The sequence below is a fragment of the Colletotrichum jinshuiense genome, chromosome 8 (assembly GCF_051148585.1).
Source record: "Colletotrichum jinshuiense chromosome 8, complete sequence".
Lineage (NCBI taxonomy): Eukaryota > Fungi > Ascomycota > Sordariomycetes > Glomerellales > Glomerellaceae > Colletotrichum > Colletotrichum jinshuiense.
The window spans coordinates 2016502-2039006 of NC_139315.1; the positions used below are offsets into that span (position 1 = coordinate 2016502).

The following is a 22505-nucleotide window of genomic DNA, read 5'->3' on the forward strand; positions in this document are numbered from 1 at the left end:
CACAAGGTTACAAAAGGAATCCAACGCTCCTCTTTAAAAGATTGTGCTGAAGAGCCTTGCAAAATTTGCTCCGTGGTTTTGCTCCGTTTACATTCGACCGCGCAACACCCTCCAACCTTGCCTGGCAAATTCTTTCACTATTGATCCAACGCCTGGCTTTGGCACTATAATCACCACGTTAGTAAATATCACTTAGGAAGGAAAACGGAGGAAAAAGCTTACCATTTCCCAATAAACACCCTGTTTCCTGATGAGCTCGTGGTGAGACCCTTTCTCCACCACGCGCCCCTCGCTGAATACGAAGATGACATCGGCGTTCTGGATCGTCGAAAGCCTATGAGCTACGGCAACCACGGTCCTTCCGTCACGCGCCCGTTCGAATGCGGCCTGGACGATCTTCTCGGACTCGGAATCCAGCGCCGACGTGGCCTCGTCCAGGAGCAGAAGTTTGGGGTCGCGAATCAGCGCGCGCGCGATGGCGATGCGCTGCTTCTGTCCACCAGACATGGAGACGCCCTTGGCACCGACGTCCGTATCGTAACCTTCGGGGAGCGAAATGATGAAATCATGGATGAAGGCGTCGATACAGACCTCGTGGATCCTCTCGTCGGAGACGGAGCCGGGGTCCTCGATGCCGAAGAGGATGTTGTCGCGGATCGTTCCTCGGAACATGATCGGCTCCTGGGCTACCAACGAAAGATTCCGCCGGTAATCGTATACGTCGAGGTCGTGGATGTTGACGCCGTTGCAGAGAATCGAGCCGTGTTTCGGGCTCAGGTCGTAAAACCGTTCCAGGAGGGAGATGATGGTTGTCTTGCCGCACCCGGAAGGTCCGACAAAGGCCGCGTACTGTCCCTTCTCGATGGTCAAGTTCAGACCCTCGAATACGACAACGTCGCGTGTGGGATACTTGAAGTGGACGTCTCGGAGCTCAATTCTCACGCCGCCCTCTGCTTCAGTAATCTCCTCGCCTGTCCTCGTCGCAGCTTGGCCAACATCTGCAGACTCCCGGACATCAAGAATACGATCCGCTGCCGCGGCGGCTTGGGCAGCGCTAGGAGCGACAGCCAAGGTTTGACTCGCCGCCTCTGCGCCTTGGATGATGGCCATGAAACAAACGAAGAATGCATCCATGGTGTACTCGCCACTAGCTAGAAGCCTGCCGCCGTACCAGAACACCAGGGCCTGGCAGCCAAGACTTACACTGTCCGCGAAGCCATACAGCACGGCCGTCCACTGCGCCTTGCGGCGCGCCTCTTGGATATGGCCGTTGAGAAGCTTTTCGTACCGGGCGTTTATCGTAGACTCCATGCCGAGGGAGGAGACCGTCCTGATGGCTCCGATAGCCTCGGTGGCGAACTGGGAGCTCTCGCCAAAGACGGCCATGTTCATCTTGTCGAACTGCACCTCGTGTCTGTACTTCCAGAGACCTGCGCCCAACATAATTGGCATGGTAATGAACATGGCGACCAGGCCGAGCTTCCATCCGAAAAGGAGCGCGATGATAACACATCCAATCACAGTGAAGACCCCAGAAAGCAGCATCCCCAGGTTCAGACCAAGTAGCTCCTCAAGCAATTTCGCATCGCCTGCAATCCTAGCGCTTAGAGAGCCGTGGGAATTCATGTCCTCGTCGAAAAAGCTGAGCTTCTGGTGAAGCATGTCGGTGAGATACTGCTTCTTGTATGCCGCACTCACGAAGTACTGGAGGCGCAGACCAACCCAGCCCTGGGCGATGTACGCGAGACCAACGCCCGCGGCGAGGACGAACCACATCAGACCCCAGAAGCTTGACTGTCTCTTGAGTTCATCACCAGTCAGGAGGAAGACACCGATGACTTTCGAAAAAAGCCACGCTTGGATAGGTGTGCCGGCCGCTGTTGCCATACAGGATAAGATGACCGCCGCATAGGACGTCCACTTCGCCCGCCGTTCATACAATAGCTTGCCGAAGCTGCGGACCAGGCCTCGAGATTTCTTGGCCGAATTGGCCTCGGAACTCTCGGTTTGAGTCATGCTCGTGGCCTCATCGTTATCATCGACGGCCTTCTCTTCCGCTTCTGAGTCAAGGCCCGAAGTAGACGCGTCGGGTTCTGACTTTGCGGAAGTCGACAAATGCAGCGCTTGGGCCCGAACCAGGCCACTGTAGACGCTGAGCGGATCACTCACGAGACTTTGATGCGTGCCTTGCTCAACTGCCTGCCCACGTTGCAGCACAATGATGTTGTCGGCCTTCTTGATCGTGGAGAGACGATGGGCGATGGTAATAGTGGTGCGACCTTGCGTGACTCTGTCGAGGGCGGCCTGGACAATCTTCTCGCTTTTAGCGTCAATTGCGCTGGTCGCTTCGTCGAGGATGATGATACGGGGCTTCTTGATGATGCTCCTGGCGATTGCAAGGCGCTGCTTTTGACCCCCAGATAGCTTCGCGCCGCCATCTCCAACTCGGGTGTCGTAGCCCTGCAAGAAAGCCGGTTAGAAACAGCTCATTATGAACAGGAAAAAGCTTGAGAGCCTGAAGCTACAAGAACGGTACTTACATCGGGTAGTCGGCTGATAAACTCGTGAGCGTAGGCTTCCTGGCATGCGTCGCGAACAAGCTCTCGCTTTCGGACCTCGGGCTCATTCTCCCACTCAGTACCGATAAGACCGTTTGCGACGTTGCCGAAAATGGTGCTGTTGAACAAAAAGGGCTCTTGCTGAACTAGACCGACTTGTGCCCTCCACCATTTCAGGTCGAAATCTTCCAGATTCACACCGCCGATGCTGATTGATCCGGAGAGCTCGGGTCGAATGAGTGCCTTCGACTCCTCGTTGACGGTTTCCGTCGTATCGTTGTCTGGCCTCTCTGATGAAGCATTCTCGACCACCCGGGGCAGGGCGTGCTGCTCTCTCAGGGAATACCATCGCTCCAGTAATCCGACGATTGTACTCTTTCCCGAGCCGGACGGACCAACTAGGGCGATGTTCTGACCTGGCTGAATGCGGAAGCTCAGCGAGTTCAAGACTTTGACACCAGGTCGGCTGGGATACTCGAACATCACGTCCTCGAAGACGATGTCTTGCGAGTCGATTTCGGGCTTGAGAGTACCTGAGGCGGGCAAGGGGGCATCGATCACGGTGAACAATTCACAAGCCGCAACCATGGCCTTGCTGACGGCTATAAGCGGGGTCGAAATGCGTTCCAACGAAGTGAGAATCATCATGACGGACATCAACACGACAACGACGACACCAGCATTGCTGAGGGCGCCGGCCGCAAATCGCTGAGTGCCGTACCAAAAGGCCAGACCGAAAGCTCCGAATACACCAAAGAACTGTTTCCAAGTTAGCTTGCTCATACGATTCAAAAGGCTGGAGGTCGGGATGAAAACTCACGATGAGACCAAACTGAATCGCCACAACAGGGGCGGTTTTCTGAGCACGCTTCATGGCTTCCTGCACCCATCCCTCATAACGTGAGATGATGTGTTTTTGCGCTCCGCACGCCATGACCAGCCGGATCCCCCCGAGAGCCTCGCTGGCGATGGCTGTACCCTGAGCGTCGGCTTCGCTCGTTGCTGTCTGCCCCTTGACGATCATGGGCAGGACTATGGACAGAACGACCAGGATGTATAGGATCAACGAGGAAGTCACCAGGGTGAGATCCCAGCTCCAAAGGAAGGCAATGACCAGCGCGGCCCAAATGGTTCCGTTGAACTGCAAAAAGGTTCCCAGGCGGTCGGAGATGCCGATTTGCAAAATTGCCGAAGTTCCAGTGATGGCGGTTGCTGCCGCACCCGGAGGCATCGAGTCGATGACGTGAATCGACTGGGCGAACAGCGAGCGTAGGTAGTGCAGGCGGATGGCCGAGGAGAGGCGGATGCCAATCATTCTGAAGCAGAACTTGTTGATAGAGTTCAGCGCCCAACGACCGAGGAAGAGGGCCATGATATACAGCGCCTGGCGGTTGAGAATGCTCTCAAACTGCTCGCGGGTTATGGCGGTCCCTGCGGTGAAAAAGCTGGTGAACTGGCCGACGAGCTGGCCGAAGATGATGTTCATGAGAGGAAGGGTCACGCCGGCGCCGATGGAGGCCACCGAGGCGATCACATAAACTGTGAAGTCCCATTTCGTTGCGTAGGTGAAGACTCTGAAGTAGTCGGCGAGTTTCGGTGTCCGTACCGGGGATTTTGCTGTGCCTGATGTTGACGTTGTCTCGTTTGTTCGAACTGGACTTTTCGCCATGTTGGGCACGTCGTGCCTTCGCAGGTTGCTGATGCGACCTAGATTAGTACCTGCTATGTTAGTTTGACAGTTCCCTCCCGATTTTTGACAAGGAAAGAAGGAATTGGGGGTTAACTTTGAAATGTCCGGACGTCCCTACTGATCAATTTTGTTTGTTGATGTTTTGACGTCAGAAGGTCCGACCTCGTGCTTCAAGGAGGCGGACGTTCTTGGACCCTCAGAAAATGCAGGTGCAGAAAATCGAAACGAGGGCACTGCTCAGCAGGAGGTGTAACTGGAGGTCCGGGAAGCACCGAGAACTAGAGGCAGCATGTTTGACGATACACCGAAGAATCCGGTCACGAGCAGAAGTGGTTTAAATCCCCCCCTTACAAACTGTACGCTGGTTTCACGCAAACTCAGCCGTTCATCTGGAGGACTCTGTCATCTGTTTTTTATTTGGATGTCTCGTCAACGGCACGAGAAATCACCCCCAGGACCTTGGGACTTGTTCCTGGGTTGCAAGGTCCGTAGCATTACCGCTTTTGGAAGGTTACAGGCCGTGCGCTCGGAAGCCCGGTCGCGGCCCAGCATCGAAGCTCGGTGGGTTTGGGCCAATCAGGTTAGCCGGTAAGACCACCGGTTCTCCGTGTACTTTGGGTTACGAAGGAATGCCGCTTCGATTTCGTGTAACTGGTGGAGACGCAGCGCTATGGAGGTGGTACTTGGCAAGGCATCTATCTGATGCCGTGCAGTCTTCGCCGGACATGAGGCGTACCGACGTGGCGACACCGCCCCTCGTTCATTCTGCGGGTTCTAGTGGCTAGTTAGTTGGATTGCAAATCGCGTTCGACTGCATTTGACGGGACGTCTACTACCCTCATGCCTCGTGCCCCCCATAACATAGAAGTTCTGGCCGGCCAGTGAGTCGCGGTCTGAGATGCGGGAGTGGCTGGTTATTTGAAAGAGTTTGATCGTGCTTCGTTGACACTTTTGTCTTCATGTTGGCCATTCTGTCAAGTCCCTCCCCCTCAAACTAACCTTCTTTTATCATGATGCGAACTAGAGTATCTCCAGATATGCTTATTGACCGTAGACCACTGCTTACACGACGACACTAGTAATGGTCTCGAGCACCTTCGAAACTACAAATAATTCATATGCAACATTTCATCTAATTTCGTCTGGTTTCTTTGTGGATGAGGGTATGCCCAGCAATGTCACATGAAGAGAGAGTCCAGCGGTAAAATAACACTCATGCTTGTCTACTGCTAGCGATCGTAAACGCCTCATTACGGCACGGATGCTTTTCTATTCGACGCGTCCAAAGTGACGCGAAACACCCGCGCTTACATCAGCTGATTGGCAGATGGCTCGGTCACTGACCTCCCAGATATCGCCAACACCGGCCGATGTACTGGTCTATTTTGAAACCCCCAAAAGTACCGGTATACCCCTCCTGCCTATCCTATGCTTACCACCATTATATGAAAACACAAGACGCATCACATTCAAAGAGCAAATTGCGATCATTCAGGCCAGAACTCCGTGTTGATTCCAAGTGCTCTCCCGCAACCCCGGCGCAGAGCAGAATCGCGGGTCTGGATCACCAGTCAAGTCCTCGAACGAGTGGAAGTTTCTAGGCCGTGCAGGATGACAGGAAATAGAGACCCGATCGCGCAGTAGTTAGTCCTCATGGTGCCATAGTCCATGACATAATCGGGGAAAAGAGAAAGCCAAAGGGGGCGCATGTGTCAATGCCGCAGTCGGCAGAAACACCGGCCTTTCCGCTGAGGTCGAGAGCTTGCATAAACTATCACCAGCGCAGCGAGACGCACTCGAGCCTTTAAGGGCCCAAAGAACAGGTATCATAATAGGCAGTAAGCGTATTTCTCGGTGGGCTGCACGGGCGGGGGTTTCAATGAGCCGCCGAACGCAAACCAAAGTCGGTCTAGACGGCCCGAGCAGACGGAATAGCGGCATGGCTGAACTCGCCCCCACTTTCCTGCTCTTTACTCCACCACAGCTCGCATGTAATACAGAAGCAGCACTTCAATGACAACGGGATCGGCCTCCATCTCGTGTCCGACGCGATGAGTGTGCCCTCTCGCCTGGAATAAACCTCGGTGGCTAATACGGTGACATTGTGTCGCATAGCCACATCGTCAGTCGGCACGACTTTACTAACAACTGGAAGTGCCGTCCGCTCTTGAAGATGATTCAGTTCCCATCATGCTTTCTTGACATGCCACTATGAAGAGAACAGCTATTCAAAAGTCTATCATGGCAAGATTGGTTAAAGCCACTGCTTGAGAATTAAAACTTCGTGAGATTCCAAAGTTTGAAGGTTCGTGAACATTTCAAAGCATTTTAAGTAAGCTTGGAGCAAAGGAGATTTAAACATTCATATTCAAAGTGTTAGGATGCTGACAAGTCTAACTCTGATTTGAAACATTAACGCGAACTATAATCAACGGACTATACTCTCTTTTTTTCCACGAATGCAACATCACCAGGTGTGTAAACCCAAGTTCAAAATACTGCGCCTTTTATGATCCGTTGATCGAAATCTCCTCGGCATAAATCTCGATTTTTCCGTTCAGCCCCTTCTCGCCGTCGACATTCTCCGGACCATCAAAGTCCGCAACTGTGTATTTGGCACTCTCTTGTCCCAAAGTCTTGCCATTTGAGAATCCATAATCGGGTCCAGAAGAAGACCCTTCAGATATGGTATCATCATTGGTAACTTGCTCCTCAAGGCCGTCCATATACTTCCGAGATTCGTCCTCGACGGACACACCGTTCATGGTGTAGCCAGTATCGCTGGCGTCGACATAAGCCTCGAGGCCGGCACCCTGGCGGGGATACTCCTTCATCAGGTTCTTGTGCACTCGCAAGGCGGAGCACATATCCTCGTGCGAAACATCATTGAGAAACTCGCACTGGCCCAGGGGTGAAGGGACAGCTGCACGCAACTTGCCGTCCCGGGTCTTCAGGATCGCAGAAGTTGCCTTGTCCAGCATGGCCTCGTCGAATTGCGGGTGGTCCATTGAAAGCCCGGCGCGTGAGAACAGGTTTAGAAGGCGACGGTGCTCTTCCGAAGAGAGCTTGCCGAGGACATTGGCCAGCGTTGCTGAGTAGGCCATATCAATGGAAATGGCATGACCGTGGCGTAGAGGAACATCAGGGCTGAGCTCGTGGAGAGGTGACCAACTGCGATGTGTTAGCTCTTCAGACTTATGCGTGTTGCGCAATGGATGTCTCACGTATGGCCATAGGCAATGACACGATCCAGCATAATCTCGTGTAAGTTGGGAGTCTCGAGCTTCAACATCTCGTGAATGCCATTGCGGTTGATCCTGTCAGCCGCCTCCCTGACCTCCCTGCTGGAGCCGTCGCAACGACCGAAGCCGGTCTTGATCAACTCCTCGCAGAAGCGGTCTAGCAGGTCGAAAGTCTCAATGTGCGCACATGTGGAGATTTTGATCAGCTCTGCGAAGCCGTTGCGGATCTGGGCTATGGGCAGAGATCGTAGAAAAGTGAAGTCAAGAAAGGTGTGCGTGGGAGCGTGATACGCGCCCAAACGGTTCTTGTAGTTGCCATAGTTGACGGCGACCTTGATGGAGACCGAGGCATCGATCAGGCCAATGACTGTGGTGGGAATACGGATGAACGGGGTGTTGCGACGGTAGGCAGCGCATGCGAAGCTAAGATTTGTTAGGAGATACAAGGATTGAGGGGTAGATGGATGACAAACATACCCAGCAACATCAGTAACGAGACCACCTCCGACAACGAGGACAGGTTCCTAAGATGTTGTTAGTCAATTGGTACACCACAATACCCAAACACCCATTACCGTACCTTGCGGTAAACACCAAACTCAGTCATGGAGTCGACGATGCTTAGTAGGGTATCCATGGACTTAGCCTTCTCGCCAATCATGGTTTTGTGGATCTTAAGATCAATGTCGTAATGCTCAAAGTATTCCTCCATCTCCTTGCCGTAGAGGTTGAAGATGTTGAGGTCCATGACGGCCAAGCATCGCTTCCAGCGCGTGTAGCAGTCTGCTAGCTGGCTGTTCTGCTTGTTGAAGACACCATCGAGGAACTCGAAGTCATACTCAATCTTCTCGTATCCGCAAACGGAAAAGCCCTTCTTGGTGGGCTCAACCGTTGCCTTCATGTCGGATGCCATTTTCAATTTTTATTGTGATGTAACAGGAGAGTATCTGAAGGTTGTGATTTGTGAGAGATGAGAAGAGAATCGTTGAAACAGGAAAACCTTGGGAGCTGTTGGGAGATGTGTGAGTGAGGACGAGAAGAAATAATGTTTCCAGGTGCTTCTAATGCCCTCCTTTTGAATGCATTGCGGTCTGATGCAGAGAGAGTCGAGGAAAAGCCGCAGCCGAACAAGACATGTTTCTTTCGGCAGTCGTCCACAATGCGCGGAAGCAAGTCTCCGGGGGTGTCGACATCATCACTTGTGATCTCAATGCTCGTCCAAGCCCATTCGAGCCTGACCGACTCTTCTGAGAGGCTACAGTTACACGGTCCTAAACAGAGACGAAAACGACCGATCGATAGAGAACTACCAGGGGTCGGAGGTAAAGAGCAGAGAAGCCGGCTTGGCCTGAGCGCCAAGGATGAATGTAATCTTCCTTTGACACTGTAAATGTGGTAAGAAGGTAACTTGGGGAGGTAAAGGGTGACAAGTACATTTGACCCATCGTCATCGCCAGACTTTAGTCACATAACTAGTTCGTGGGTACGAGAAATTCAGAGAATGGTTCGTCGGGCGTGCTTGAGACGCGGTGCAACAAGAGAACTCCTCGTCTCTCCTTAGCATACGGCATCGCAGAGACCAGTGGACGAAAGTGATGATGCTCATGATAATTGCAAATGGTTCCATGGGTTCCAGCCGAAGACGTTCATAAGCGAGGATGATGGGCCGGCATACCAACACTAGTTCCGCATGCCACATATGCCTCTCTCAGAGTAACAGCCGATGTGGAGAGAAATTGCGTGCTATACTCCTAGTGCGATCTGATCTCCCCCCTCTCTTAGCGCCTCAGGGAAAACAGGGCGAAAACTAGAGAAATCCCATGTTTCAACGTAAGAAGTCGATTCAGTCATTCCATCATTGATATTGGTGTGGCTGCGTAGCTAGCCTAGCTTAACTGGCATATTCAAAGACAATGCCTAGACCGCCGCAGTAGCTACCTCGTGTTCAGGAGGCGATCGACTCAGATCTTGAGATCTAGATATTAAACGTGGGGAAGGAGGGCAGACCAGGGGGAGGGAATTGTCCGGCGAGCCGCATCCGGGCAATGCCAGTTTCTCGTTGGCTAGTGGAACACCTCAGACAATTTGGCATGTGTGGCATCTTTGGTTCATCGGACTTTGCAATCTCTGTATTTTACGACACACGGATCGGATGAAAAGCATCTGTTGCCTGGATCAGCAGCGCCCTCCTCTTCCTTTGATATGTATCAATCGCTGCGGGGCTCAATGCCGGCGAGAGGTGGCCATGGCAGTTGGAGAGGAGAAATGAATACCCCCGCAATCAGCAGAGAGCGTGGTGAGCTGGATGATGACCTCGATTAAATCGTCGACGCGATTTGATGAGGCGTTGTGCGCGTCATGACTTTGCGGTGCCCAGCTAACCGTCCCTCGTCGCGCACCCGATCACGAAAGCACCTGACATGAAATGCATGTACCTTTGTACCGTTGTACCTCCGTACCCCGAGGTAGTGTATGGATACAATTACCCCGCCATCCACCCTCGTGGCGTCTTGCCTCTCGATCCCAATTGAGCTCTGTTGTCCGGGCATTTTTGTCTGGACAATGGACCCGAAGAGGGGAAGAGCTCCACAGCTATTGGGGAAGGAAGGTTGGGGTAGAGGTTGTAAAAGTGGTCACGGTCGCCGAGAGCTGCGGTTCCGGGCCATGTCATCACTCGGGATTCCTTGCTTTGCGGGATGAAGTCGGCGTTCAGTAATGGCGGCATGTGTTTCAACCATCGTGATGATATTAGACGGTGCTGCCGCGAGCGAGCGGATGGTCTGCACCAATGTTCTCTCTCCTTCACACACACACTCTCTCTCCTCCCCTTCCTCTCTTGTTCCATTCTCCTGGATAAACCATACTCGTAAATCCTGAATACTAGCACGCACTGCCTAGTTCAAGCAGTACCGACACCAGCAGTAGTAGCAGTGACAGTCAAGATGCCTCACTTTGACGAAAGCAAGGCGTACGCCGAACAGGAAGAGGTCTTCTTCGACGACGGCCGCGAGATCGAGTTGCTTCACTTCGTCTACGGCCAGCCCGACATTGACGAGATCCGGGGCTCTCCCCAGCGCGTCCTGAAGGCCATTGACGACTTCGGCCGGACAAAGAAGTACCTCATGAACGTCGGCGAGGACAAGGGCAAGATTGTAACAGACTTGATCGCCGAAGTTAAGCCCAAAATCATGGTGCGTCAGAACCCTCGAGCCCCCCTCCCCACACCAATGCTCCTTCATTTTCAGTCGCGAGTTGAGTTGCTGTCGTCCGATGACCTACGACTTGAACCGCTTGCCCCTGTCGCAACCGAGTGAGAGCGTCGTCTAATCTCTTTACCCCGAGGAACAGATCGAACTAGGCGGCTACGTAGGCTACTCCTGCATCCTCTTCGGCGCCGCCGTCCGTAAATCGTCTCCGGGAGCGCGGTACTACTCCTTGGAGCGCAACCCCGAGTTCGCCGCCGTGATCGGCTCGCTCGTCGAGCTCGCCGGCCTCTCCGACGTTGTAAAGGTCGTCGTGGGCCCCAGCGACGCATCCATCAAGCGACTGCACGCCGCCGGCTCCCTCCAGAAGATTGACCTCATGTTCCTGGACCACTACAAGCCCGCCTACACCACCGACCTCAAGCTGTGCGAGCAGCTGGGCATCGTCGGCCCCGGGTCCGTGCTCGCGGCCGACAACGTCATCAAGCCCGGCAACCCGCCGTACCTGGCGTACGTCCGGAGCACGATTGCGCAGAAGCGCGCCGCCGCCAAGGACGTCACGGCCGCGAGGAAGGAGAGCGGTTGGTTTGACGACCGGACGGCGAAACAGTACGAGAAGCGCGAGGGCGAGGAGAATTTGGACCTCACGCGCATCGGGAACCCGAATCTCAAGTATGAAAGCCAGTTGGTCAACAGCTTTGAGCCGACAGGTGTGCCTGTAAGTTTCCGCTCAGCAATGGCTATGAACTTAAGTATGTTTTGGACGCTAACGAGGCCTAGGACGGTGTCGAAATAACGAGATGTGTTGGCGAAGAGAAAGAATAAGTGACGAATTACGTGATGCCCAGGTTGCAAAGGCAAGATATAGCTTCAAGCCGCTCACTGAAAGAGACTGTCGGCATCTGCATCCCAAGAACGAAAAAAATAAAACAAACTTGCGGAATGTGACGCAACTAATCCAAGTATTTATTGGACAATGTCATGTGCAATCAGCCACCCGTTCTATCGCTCCCTCATACTCCTTTGGTCCCAGAGAACTGCTTCTAACCGCGTATTTCATAAAAATAACCCCAAAAATGCTGTTTGTCCCAGAGTGTTCCAACAACGCCAAACTTAAACGGTTCTCAAGAGAGCACGCAGTCTAGATCCCCAGCCAGGTTTTGGCTCTCTCATAGGTATAAAACGCTACTGCCGCCATGGGCATCACCTTGACATAACCGATCGTCAAGCCCACAAAGAACCCCTGAAATCCCCTCTCTCGGAAAATCATAGCGGCCGTTTCGCTGATGCGGAGTCGGTGGCCGTCTCCAACGGCGCCACCAACCTGCATCCGCCTGCGAATGACCTCCATGGGGTACGACGCTGTCTGAGACACCACTCCGGCAATTCCACCAGCAAGCAGCTCGGCCCAGGACCGAAGCGGTGCGGGCTTCCCGGCCGGCGAGTTTGTCGGCCGGGGAAGAGTTGTCCACTTGGCGAGGCTAGGGTGGCGAAGGACGTCGCCTGCGGTGTCGTGTGTAAGGAAGGACATGCCGGCATAAGGAAGCATGCCCAGTAGAGTTGGCGAGAAGCCTCTGTAGAAGTTGACCAGTCCTGACCGCGGTGCAATCGCGGCGACAGCGGAAGCGGCCGTGGCTTCAGTCGCCGCGGTGCCGACTGCTTGTGACGCCGGCGAGGTCCGCACAAAGCGCTCATTGTAAATCCGCCGACAAATCGCGGCTATTGAAGAACCGCCATGTTTTGTCTCGAATGCTAAGCGGACGCGGATAACCTCCAGGGGGTATGTGAAGAAGACAGAGGTAACGCCCGCCATGGAGCCGCTGATGAGACGGCGCCAGGGGGTCTCTTGGTCTTTCCGGCGGATAACAATAGATCGGATTTGTTCGTAGGCAAGGAATTTGATGCCAGCATAAGGGAAGATTCGAAGCAGCGTGGCCGAGTGTCCTCTAAATAGTCCAACAAGGCCTTCGTGAGAGCGGATGTCCTTCATTGCCGTCGCAACACCGAACCACGAGCCCGTGTACTTTGCGAACTGGGGATTGCTCGCCTGGAAGAGAATCTTGACTCGATCGAGAGGTGCGACGACCGTCTTTCCCTGCAAAATACATTGGAGTCAGACTACACCCTTCTTATCGTCTGTCTTGTTATGATTCCCCGTTCACACTTACAGCACAGCCCGCCAAGCCTCCCGCGACGCTGGAGCGCCAGGCATAGTCGAGCGTCCGCATCTGCTTGTTCGCCGCTACCGCATCATCGTCGGGTGGGTGGACAGGAGGTGTCCTCGTCTCTGACCTCGGTCGCATGGCATCTCGCTGTTTGTTCGGCGCTATCTCCGACATGGAGGCATGTTCCAGCAGCGCTGACGGCATTCCCTGGTCAGCGCGACCCGCCGCCACGCTCGCTCGCTGTTTCTGTGTATGGTGTAGCCGGTGCTACTCGAGAAGCATTCCGCTACTCGTGGTTGTTGTGAGTGGTGGGGTTCGGGATCTCTGGTCGAAGAAGAACAAAAAAGCAAACACACGAGCTGTTACGCAAAGAGGGTAAGGATCGTGGGGTGGTGATCGTGGAGAAAGAGCAGCAAGGGAAGGGATGGGGATGGAATGGGATGGGAATCTAAAGCCGAAATGCAACGGGGTGGGACGTCATAAAGGCGAGATTTTAAAAAGGCTCCTTCTCATTGCACTGTTTCCTTTGGGGGAGGAGCTGTGGCGCACGAGCGGTAAATGGGGGTACCTTTTTGGTGGGCTGCCCGCTGAGTCTAGTACAGGGGTCTGGCCACGAGCCGAAGATTGCCGAGCGTCACCACAGGCGGCCGGGCAGTCGGGGAACGTCGCGGCACAGCCTCTCCGGGGGGAAGGTCTCTTGCCAGCATCTTCTCTCCTGCCTGCTCGGCTCTGATCAGGGGGACTAAGCCTTTGATATCCACGATACCCGCATCTCCCGTATCATGCGAGTGAACCGTTTGGGCCTGAAAGAGTTTTTTTCCTACCCAGGAACAAAGATTGTGCCCCCAAAGAAAACTAACCCCAGACCGACCATCAAAGGAGAGGAAACGCGCCAACACAGGACCTCGGCACCATTGGACGGAGCTATCTCTCCCACGGTCCACCCCACTCAAGTCAAGCCCCGGCTTTGGTTCAGTGCACTTGGACTGGGCCGGGCCTCAAATCAAGTCTCTGGGGAAGACGCCCCGGTCCTAGCCACAAAGCAAGGCACATTGGCCTGATAGGGCGAAGTAGAGAAAATAATTTCCATCATGGCCTCTAGCCCCCCGTCAAAGCACCCCGTGGTAGGCTCTTCGCCACGGTGCATCTTATTCCAAGATGAGAGCCGGTCGGTGTTCCTCGTCGATATCCCCACCTCCCTGGAAGAGAGCCAATTCTTGCCGGGTCGAAGTGCCGAGACAATACAACCACAGAGGCGGCTCCTCTCGGTCGACCCCGTTGCTGCACCCTTTCCGTTACCGGAGCCCCGGGATCCCCAAACCAACCATCAGACGCCGGCCAGCCAGCTCGCAGACCTCATGATCGAGGCGGCGGTGAGGAGTGCCCTCGACACGCTAAGGAGAGACTACGCCGCGCCGTTTTGTCTCCCTCGGGTGATCGGCGGCGGGAGCACCAGCGGCACCAGCGGTGGTAGCGATAGTAGGAGCCCGCAGGGCCATCCCGCATGCAAGGAGGCCGCGGAAGATGCGGCTACGGCGCACTTTATCCCCGAAGAGTCTGCGTACCTGAGTGGTCCAATCCAAGAGACGAGGAAATCCTTCCTCTCCATGGCGCCCTTATTTGACCTCATAGTCCTGGATCCCCCTTGGCCGAACAAGTCCGCAAGAAGAAAGACAGGCGGCTATTCTACCGTCTCCGGTCTCAAGGAGACCCGGAGCCTTCTAGACCAGATACCCGTCGCCGGCCACCTTGCCGACGGCGGCCTCGTTGCCGTTTGGGTGACTAACAAAGCTAGTTTGGTAGACCTTCTTACTTCACCCCACGGGATCCTCGCTGGCTGGGGGTTGGAAGTTGTCGCCGAGTGGATTTGGGTCAAGATCACCTCCCAAGGAGATCCCATCTTCGACACCGAGTCCGCCTGGAGGAAGCCGTGGGAGAGACTCGTCATCGCTAGAAAACGGGGCGACAACCGCAAGGTGCAGCAGAGGGTGATTTTCGCAGTCCCTGACATACACTCACGGAAGCCCAACCTGCGCCCCTTGTTCGAGGACTTGCTACCTGCGGGGTTTCGTGGCCTCGAGGTGTTTGCACGCAACCTGACGGCGGGGTGGTGGGGATGGGGCGACGAGGTTCTTCGTTTCCAAGAGTCTCGTCATTGGGTCGTTCCAGCCGAGCCAGAGCAGGCCGAGCTTGAGAGTAATGAACCTGATGATACCAATTGACATGTTCTATATCTCCATGCCACCCTTGTCTGTTGTACAAACATGCGACCCGCATGTCAACTAGTGTTTCTTTTAATTTTGTACACGCAACTTCCCCTTCTCCTGCTCCCCAACCGCCCAGAGATCCGCCACGCCTCATGATGCCTTCTTGTCGCCCTCCGATGCCCTCGCAACGATTCTGTCCCACTTGCTGTCCAACTCGGACTCGTTCTTCCACTCCTGCTTTCCCTGAAGAAGGCTCTCGGCCTGGTGACGCAAGTTCTTCCGCTCGGAGCTCTCCTTGTCCTTGCTGGGGTATGCGAGCTTGCCAGTCTGCCTTCTGACGTCGGCGCGGTACTGCTTCTGTGCAGTCGCAGAGCGCGCGTCCCACAGCTTCTTGTTCCACGGCTCCAGGTCCTGGGGAGGGGTAGGCCACACGAACGGCTTGGTCATCTGCACCGTCATGAACTTTTGGCTCTGCGGGCGGTAGTAGCCCGCCGAAGCGCCCTTGCGTTCGATGGGCGACTGCTTCACCCACGAGCGCACCGCCGTCACCTCGACGTTGTACAGGTTCCAGAGGTAGTCGCGTAGATCGAACTTGGTGAAGGTAAGGGGTACGTTGAATGTGGCCCAGTTTGGCGGCGTCTTGTCCTTGCGGATAAGGGTGAGGACATGGTTCGGCCTGTGAGGGTAGGGAAAAGGGAGGTTAGCTTCAAGAGATATCGAGGAGGCGTGGCGCGACTGCTGAGGAGAAAGGAAGGGATTGTGTGGGGAGGGTCAGGCGTACAGGAAGACTGGTTTCGTTCCGAGCTTGAAGTTCGGTGCCTGGCGGGCTACCGCCTTTGTCAATGCCTCCGCCATTTTGTCGTCTGGTGATACTGCTGGTCTGGTCGGGGAGCTGTTGCGACTGACGAGAAATCCAAAATGTTCAAGGTCAGGATTGTACCGGTTGCTGATTGGCTCGGCCGGTCTCACTTATTTCCGCGATTGCTGGCGGAGTTCGCGGCGCTGAGTGGGGTCCCGGAAAAGGATCCGAGAGCATCGGCTCCACATAAACTCCGTTCATGTCCGGGTCCGGTAAAGCCTTCATGAGACTCTGCTCGGAGGGCATTCTGATACATTTAGTCGAGCGATCAAGGTACATACATCCAAGATATTATCTTATCAAGTTAACTGCTGAAGTTTCCCAGTGGCCACGGGCAGTAACGGGAAGCCTAACAGATTGATGGTAATCAAAAAAGTGATTCAAGAATTAATTACGTTATATCTTGCCTTCGATAACTCGGAAACTCAGACGTTGAATAAGACCAGCTGCAAATTAAAATAGGGCATTCTTCAGCTCCCGCAGCCGTAAGCGACTCTTGATTTCGGCAGCTGGTGTATAAGGCAGGCCACCGGTACAATACCTCTCATGCCTACGGTTGCACGCTTGGGAAGTGTGAGAGCGATACTTTCACTTACCCGATATTTAGCCTGGAAGGTGTGGCTAGACCAACGAGGCATCGAGAGTGCTGATCAAAGGGCCTTGAGTCAAAGTTGAACCCCGGATTTCAGTAACAAAACGTGCTTGGTTATGTAAGCCCACGCACAAACTTGAGTTAAACCCCACCGGTTTATGAGGGGAACTGGGTGCGCAAACTTTGGCCTATTTTGCCTTTCTAAGAAAAAGTTGGAAGAGATTGAGAAAAAGGAGTTCCGCGTGCAACACTGGGTTGAGTGAGACGCACACAAAGTGGGCTCGACAAGGGGACGATAGTCACTGGGGACAGTGGATCAATCCGCATCGCGGGGCGCAGTAAGGGTCTTAAAGTAGAGTGAATTGCACTAATAAACACAGCCTTGCTAGCAACATGGAGATTTCAATATCCCGTACACATCTGGAAGGCTTTTCCGTCCTTCTTACAGATCTTCATGATTCATGATGAACTTTTACCATCCATCCGTCATGGCTATCGATGCCCTTGTCTAGACATCGAGGCCGTCAACAACAACGCCCTTGTTCCAGGTCCAGTTCATAACGCGAGCCGTCTCCTCGGCCGACGCGTCGTCGACGAGAGCGCTGATGAGATACAGAGCCGCATCCACACCAGCGCTGTTTCCAGACGCCGTAATGACACGGAGACCACCGAGGCGCATCGCGGCGCGGCGAGTAATGGACTCGCGACGGCCTGAGCTCTTGAAGGACATGCTGCCCTTTCTGTTTGCCTGCATTAGCTTCGTCTGTAACGATGATGGGATGGGAGGCTGACAACATACCTGGCATTGGAGGGTCGACGGCCGGTGTCGGCTTTGCTGCGAACATACGGGTTCTCGTCCTCGTCGCCGAGGTCGAAGCGAAGGTTGTTGACGACGTATCGGGCATCGTCGATGACGTCGGTTCGCTCAGTGAGGTTGCGGGTGGCGGCCTCGCTGCAGAGGATCTCGAACTTGGTCAAGTAGTCCGAGTGGGTAGTGGCGGAGAGGCCGGCGAGGATACCCTGCTTGGCAAGGAAGAGAGCGCCAGTGCAAACAGAGAGAAGCGTCCGCTCGTGGGCGGGGTCCTTCTGCTGCAGCTCGGAGAAGGCCTCGATGAGGGCAAGAGGCTCGGCCTTCGCCTTGAGGACGGTATCGCTGTCGCCGCCAACAATGACGAGGACGTCAAAGTCACTGAGGCGTTCATAAGCCTCCTTGAAAGAGATCTGGGTGCCAATGGTGACACCGGAGTCGGAGACGACCTTGGGCTCTGCGGCCGCAATGGTACACTCGAAGGCCTTGGAGGCTGCGGGGATGGGGCACGGGTCAGCGTGGCTGCGGTACGGCATCGTGGGGAACGGAGCGGGGAAGCAGCGGAGGAAAGCTTCCCGGAAGACATGGGTACTGACTCTTGTCCTTCTGATCGTGGAGGGCAGTGGTCAAAGCCTCCATTGGGCCTGCCATGTCCAGGAGATCAAAGTTGGGCTGCAGGGCGAACAGAACCTCAATGGGTTCGTCCGCCACTGCAGAGCTCTTGTTTGCCATCTTGCCGACTGTTTCTGATGTGATTTAAGGGGGAAAGAAGAAGTGATACAGCTTGAGTTTGCTGGTGGGCTGATGGGAGCAATTGGAACCGTGAAGAGTTCTCTGGGAAGGTCGTTGCTTGGGGTTGATGGCGAGTTGGTTGGATTGCTTGCTTGGAGATGGCAGATGAGAAGGAGGAGAAGAAGAAGGAGACAGCTTGGAGCTACTCGGATGAAAAGAGGGAGGGGAAGGAAGTAATAAGGGTCGAGCCATCTGGACAAAGGAGGGGTTGCACCACCGCCCGAGCTCTCTGCCTCGTTTGCTCCTCTCCTCGCCTTGGTCGTTCAGGTACCTCGCAGCATGCCAGGCGACGGCCTTGGACATTGGTTCCAACCCCTCAGCTCAGGTCACTGTCTATCAGTGACTGATCAGGTGCGTTTCTGGACAAGACCACTACCCACAACAGCTTCAAGTGGCCCAATGGCCCCACAGTCTCCCGTACGTTTTCTGGGGTCGGGTGCATCGGTGGCCCACGCTTGCCCACGGTGCATGGCGCTCTCTCGCGGATTGCGGGGTTAGGGCCCCCGTGAGGTCACTGGTGGGTCCCGGTACATGGCTGCAGGGCGACCGGACCACCGAGATCCAAGTAGCTCCACCAGCGCTTCTCATCCTCGCCCATCTGACACCGTGGGACCCGCAGCAACACTAAGCGAGACCACCCAAGTTTCCTGTCGCATCCAGTGGTCCAATCTTTCCCATTCCCGGCCTTGCACATAGTATGAGAGAGGGTCCCCGGCAGAGCTTGTACCTTGCATCAGCAGATTCCGTTGCCTGACAGTTGCATGATATCGGCCTCTCTACCCGCGCCCACATACGGTCTTGCCTTGCTTTTTTGACGGACCAGAACATCGCAAGGCTCGATGAAGAGTCACAGCTAACAACATGGCGTCGTCGGCGTAAGTGGCCAGATTTCCTCTTCTCGTTTCGTCCGCCACAGCCTTGCAGCTCCGCCGTGTCATGCGGTGCGCGATATTCGTTCTAGCAGCATTCCAGTTCCCGCAACTCTGCGATGCCGCACACGGCCAACTAACACGCTGTTCAGGTCACTCAAGGACTTGTCCAAAGCCCTGACGTCTTTCTTTTCCTCGCCTTCCCTCCCTCTTCCCGACGATGTTACCGAGGTCATCGACGCCTACCTGAACAAGCACGAGAAGTACGACGAGTCGAGCGCTGATAGACTGCAAGATGACCTCCTTGGCATCTGGGAAAAGCAGGTCAAGGGCACGCCGGCCAAGTATGCAGCCTTCGTTCACGCCTTCCGCCTCTTGGTGCCCGCGATCCGTGCGCCGGCTCATTTATTCAAATGGTGGGACATACTGAACGACACGGCCCTGGAGCATTTTATTCAGGAGAAGGGTTTGATGGAAGAGTGCCACAACGCCACATTGGAGGTTCTGATGTTAGGCAACCCCGATAACGACGACTCGACCTCTGAGCCCGCCGTAAACCCCTTCGCCAAGCGACTATTGGCAACATGGTTCCAAAAGTACTACAAAGTGCAATCCGAAAGCGACTTGACCGCGCAATCTAGCGAGCGCGCCATACGCCAGGCTTTGATAACATATGGCAAGAGACGACCCAGGGTTTGTTAAACCATGAAAATGCTGCGGTTTCGGGTCATAGGCTGATATATATGCCAGGAGTTTCTCTTCACACTGAACAAATCCTTCGTGCGGGGTGAATTACGAGCAAGAGCCGCCAAGCTCCTTTGCGAGTTTGTCCAGAGCCAACCGCCACACTTGCATCTGATATTGCAGACACCGCTGTTCGGCAACTTGCTGAGATGCCTGCAACAGGACACCTCGACCACCGTCATCTCCGTGGCCATCACCGCTTTGATCATGATATTGCCACATATGCCAAGTTCCTTGGTGCCACATCTCCCGAATATGTTCAACATCTATGCGCGATTGCTATTCTGGGACAGCGAACGGACCGGAATCATCGAAGCTGCATCGGACGAAAGTGAGCAGAAGAGCATTGCATCGCCATCGGGGTGGGAGGCATGCACTTACTCCCCCGAGACCGACGACATTGACATACCTCACCTCGCCAACTATTTCACTATTCTCTACGGCCTCTATCCGATCAACTTCATGGATTACATTAGGAAGCCGCAACGCTATCTCCGGCATGCTAATGCGGCCAACCCAGACGAAGTTGAAGTCCAGCCGACTGAAATACGCTACAAGTCCGAGCGCTTTCGGCAAAGCCATCTTTTGCATCCAAACTTTTATACCCTGACGATTGAGTCTGAAAAGACCGATTTTGGGCGCTGGATGACCAGTGAGCCAGCGGAAGTTGTGGCAGAGTGCATGGCTCTGCGCTTCTCCACCGACACCTTTGCTGTTATTGACCCAGGAGTTGTCCAGGCTGCCCAAGGAGATATTTCTCTACTCAGTGAAGAGTCGGATCGCGACGGTCTCGGCCCTGCCCTACTCAGCAGCTCTGGGTTGGAACCCAGCGCCGAGAGCTGGAGAAGTACACAAAATCCGGAACAAGAGTCAAGGTCGAGCAGCCGCGTTCCCTCGATGACACAGCGTCAAAGCCCACTTTCTAGCGATCCCTCACACAGGGACTCGCTAGAAACTCCAAAAGTAGATGTGGCTGGCGATAGTCCGACCTTGCCCCCGCAGCTTATTTCGTCATCCTCACACACGCATTTGCAGGATATGATCCACTCGAACAAGGTCATTAAGTCGGGGTTGCATCAATCGTTGGCGAATGACAGTGTTCCTTCCTTGTCGTTGAGCCATCAGGACTCCGCGGCAGAGAAGTCAATTAACCAGATGCCGCCGCCATTACCGACTATGTCTGCGCCGCCCTCTGCCACCGATGGCCAGTCACAAATTGCGCATTTACAGCGACAAATTCTTCTTCTGCATAATGACCTGAATTTCGAGAGGTATCTTAAGCAGCAACACATGGCACATATCGGAGAGCTACGACGGCGACAGGTCCGCGAAGCTGCAAGTGAGGCCGAGACCCAGAATCTCATTTTGACCAACCGGACACTGAGGAAACGTTTGGAAGATTCGAAGAAGGCCGAGTTGCAAATCCGGAAGGAGTCGGAGAAGAGTCGGACACTGGCAAAGAAATGGGAGTCCGACTTGTCCGCAAAACTGAGAACCCTGCGTGAGGAGTCAAGGAAGACAAAGACGGAAATCCAGTCCTTGCAACAAGAGTTGCAGAGTGCGAGAGAGGAGTGCGAAAAGTTGAAGAAGCTGGTCTGCGACGCGGAGGTCAAGGAACTCAACTCGAAGCAGAACATGCAGTCCATCAATATCAACGCCGCCGAAAACGACCGATTGAAGGCCGAGGTGGAACGACTGACTACCTCGGAGAGGAATCTCCAAGCCAAGGAAGCGGAAAGACAGGCGGCGATTGCGTCTGCAGCAGAGGCGGAAACGCGAGCTGAGATGCTGGATCTGAAATCCAAAGCGCGCGAGGAGGAGCTTCAAAAGACCAAGAAGCTGTTCCAGACGCAGATTGGAGTACTGAATGCGAAGCTCTTGGAGGCACACGAGGGCATTCACAGCAGGCGAACCGCCGAAACTAAGGCTGCGGTTGAGAGCGCCCTGGCAGCGAGTCGGGCGAAGCAGGCTGAACTGCAGAAGCAATACACAACCCTGATGAGGAAGTACACTGTACTGCAGTCACAGGTCGAGGAAAACAGGTTTTCGGTTGGGTCGTCCCACTCGCAGGGACGAGGCGATTTTGTCTTCCGCATGGACGGCGATGGAGAAGGGTCGACGCACTCGACCAGCCCCGTCACGACCAGAGGCAGCCGCTCGGGGCTTCATAGAGTCTTGTCTGACCATGACTTCCTGGACCCGACGTCGTTCAACATGACGCCGCCCATCATGTCCAAGCCGTCGACCCCGGTCCCGTCGAGCTCGTTGCACCTTTCCCAGGTGCCGTCCAGTCCGGTAGAGGCGGATGACGCCAGCAGCTTCAGCACGATGGACCCGAAATATTTCGGCAGAGGTGAGTCTGGAACGGCCCGGCTTCGGTTCAAAGATGGGTTCTGGAGGATCAACTAATGGAAACCGGTTTCAGGTGGGGTCCAAAATCGACGCAAGGATGAGAAGGGGAAGAAGAAGGACGATGGCGACAAGAAGGAGAAGAAGTCAGGGGTGATACGGGGCATCCGCGGGTACATGTGAACAAAATCAAGTTTGGTTTGAACCGTGATCCCGCGTACACGGCGATGCACTTCATTAAGGAAGATACCCAATGTCTCCTGACATCTCTTAAAGAGTCAGGGCATGATTGCGATGCTTTGTACGAACGAGTAGGATTGGCAACTGTTGTAGGAGATTCGCGATGGAGCGATTCAATGTTGAAATCCCGTATTCAAATGCCACCACCAGTGATACTAGTTTCTAGCTTCCAAGACATAATGTGAAG

The 22505-nt window shown here is 54.5% G+C and overlaps 8 protein-coding genes across 8 annotated transcripts; 3 read left to right on the forward strand and 5 right to left on the reverse strand.

Annotated features, from left to right (window-relative positions):
- Nucleotides 1-137: 137 nt before the first annotated feature.
- EsH8_VIII_000552 (ABC transporter B family protein) lies at nt 138-4227 on the reverse strand (the record flags this gene model as incomplete). Its single annotated transcript, XM_083269594.1, has 4 exons — nt 138-164; nt 223-2460; nt 2541-3317; nt 3379-4227. The coding sequence occupies 4 exons, from the start codon at nt 4225-4227 to the stop codon at nt 138-140; spliced, it is 3891 nt and encodes a 1296-aa protein (XP_083129362.1).
- A 2528-nt stretch (nt 4228-6755) lies between these two features.
- Nucleotides 6756-8403, reverse strand: EsH8_VIII_000553 (sedoheptulose 7-phosphate cyclase; the record flags this gene model as incomplete). The annotated part of the gene is made up of 3 exons (XM_083269595.1): nt 6756-7419; nt 7473-8014; nt 8071-8403. The coding sequence occupies 3 exons, from the start codon at nt 8401-8403 to the stop codon at nt 6756-6758; spliced, it is 1539 nt and encodes a 512-aa protein (XP_083129363.1).
- Nucleotides 8404-10432: 2029 nt separating this feature from the next.
- EsH8_VIII_000554 (S-adenosyl-L-methionine-dependent methyltransferase) lies at nt 10433-11518 on the forward strand (the record flags this gene model as incomplete). The annotated part of the gene is made up of 3 exons (XM_083269596.1): nt 10433-10681; nt 10839-11411; nt 11474-11518. 3 exons carry the CDS (start codon nt 10433-10435, stop codon nt 11516-11518), a joined length of 867 nt encoding a protein of 288 aa, XP_083129364.1.
- Nucleotides 11519-11834: 316 nt separating this feature from the next.
- EsH8_VIII_000555 (coenzyme A transporter) lies at nt 11835-13032 on the reverse strand (the record flags this gene model as incomplete). Its single annotated transcript, XM_083269597.1, has 2 exons — nt 11835-12788; nt 12862-13032. 2 exons carry the CDS (start codon nt 13030-13032, stop codon nt 11835-11837), a joined length of 1125 nt encoding a protein of 374 aa, XP_083129365.1.
- A 917-nt stretch (nt 13033-13949) lies between these two features.
- EsH8_VIII_000556 (MT-A70-domain-containing protein) lies at nt 13950-15080 on the forward strand (the record flags this gene model as incomplete). Its single annotated transcript, XM_083269598.1, has 1 exon — nt 13950-15080. The coding sequence occupies one exon, from the start codon at nt 13950-13952 to the stop codon at nt 15078-15080; it is 1131 nt and encodes a 376-aa protein (XP_083129366.1).
- A 135-nt stretch (nt 15081-15215) lies between these two features.
- Nucleotides 15216-15920, reverse strand: EsH8_VIII_000557 (mitochondrial 54S ribosomal protein uL23m; the record flags this gene model as incomplete). The annotated part of the gene is made up of 2 exons (XM_083269599.1): nt 15216-15741; nt 15847-15920. 2 exons carry the CDS (start codon nt 15918-15920, stop codon nt 15216-15218), a joined length of 600 nt encoding a protein of 199 aa, XP_083129367.1.
- Nucleotides 15921-17024: 1104 nt separating this feature from the next.
- EsH8_VIII_000558 (class I glutamine amidotransferase-like protein) lies at nt 17025-18056 on the reverse strand (the record flags this gene model as incomplete). The annotated part of the gene is made up of 3 exons (XM_083269600.1): nt 17025-17256; nt 17316-17817; nt 17921-18056. 3 exons carry the CDS (start codon nt 18054-18056, stop codon nt 17025-17027), a joined length of 870 nt encoding a protein of 289 aa, XP_083129368.1.
- A 921-nt stretch (nt 18057-18977) lies between these two features.
- Nucleotides 18978-22261, forward strand: EsH8_VIII_000559 (Hamartin protein-domain-containing protein; the record flags this gene model as incomplete). The annotated part of the gene is made up of 4 exons (XM_083269601.1): nt 18978-18991; nt 19138-19678; nt 19736-22082; nt 22155-22261. 4 exons carry the CDS (start codon nt 18978-18980, stop codon nt 22259-22261), a joined length of 3009 nt encoding a protein of 1002 aa, XP_083129369.1.
- Between the last annotated feature and the right edge of the window lie 244 nt (nt 22262-22505).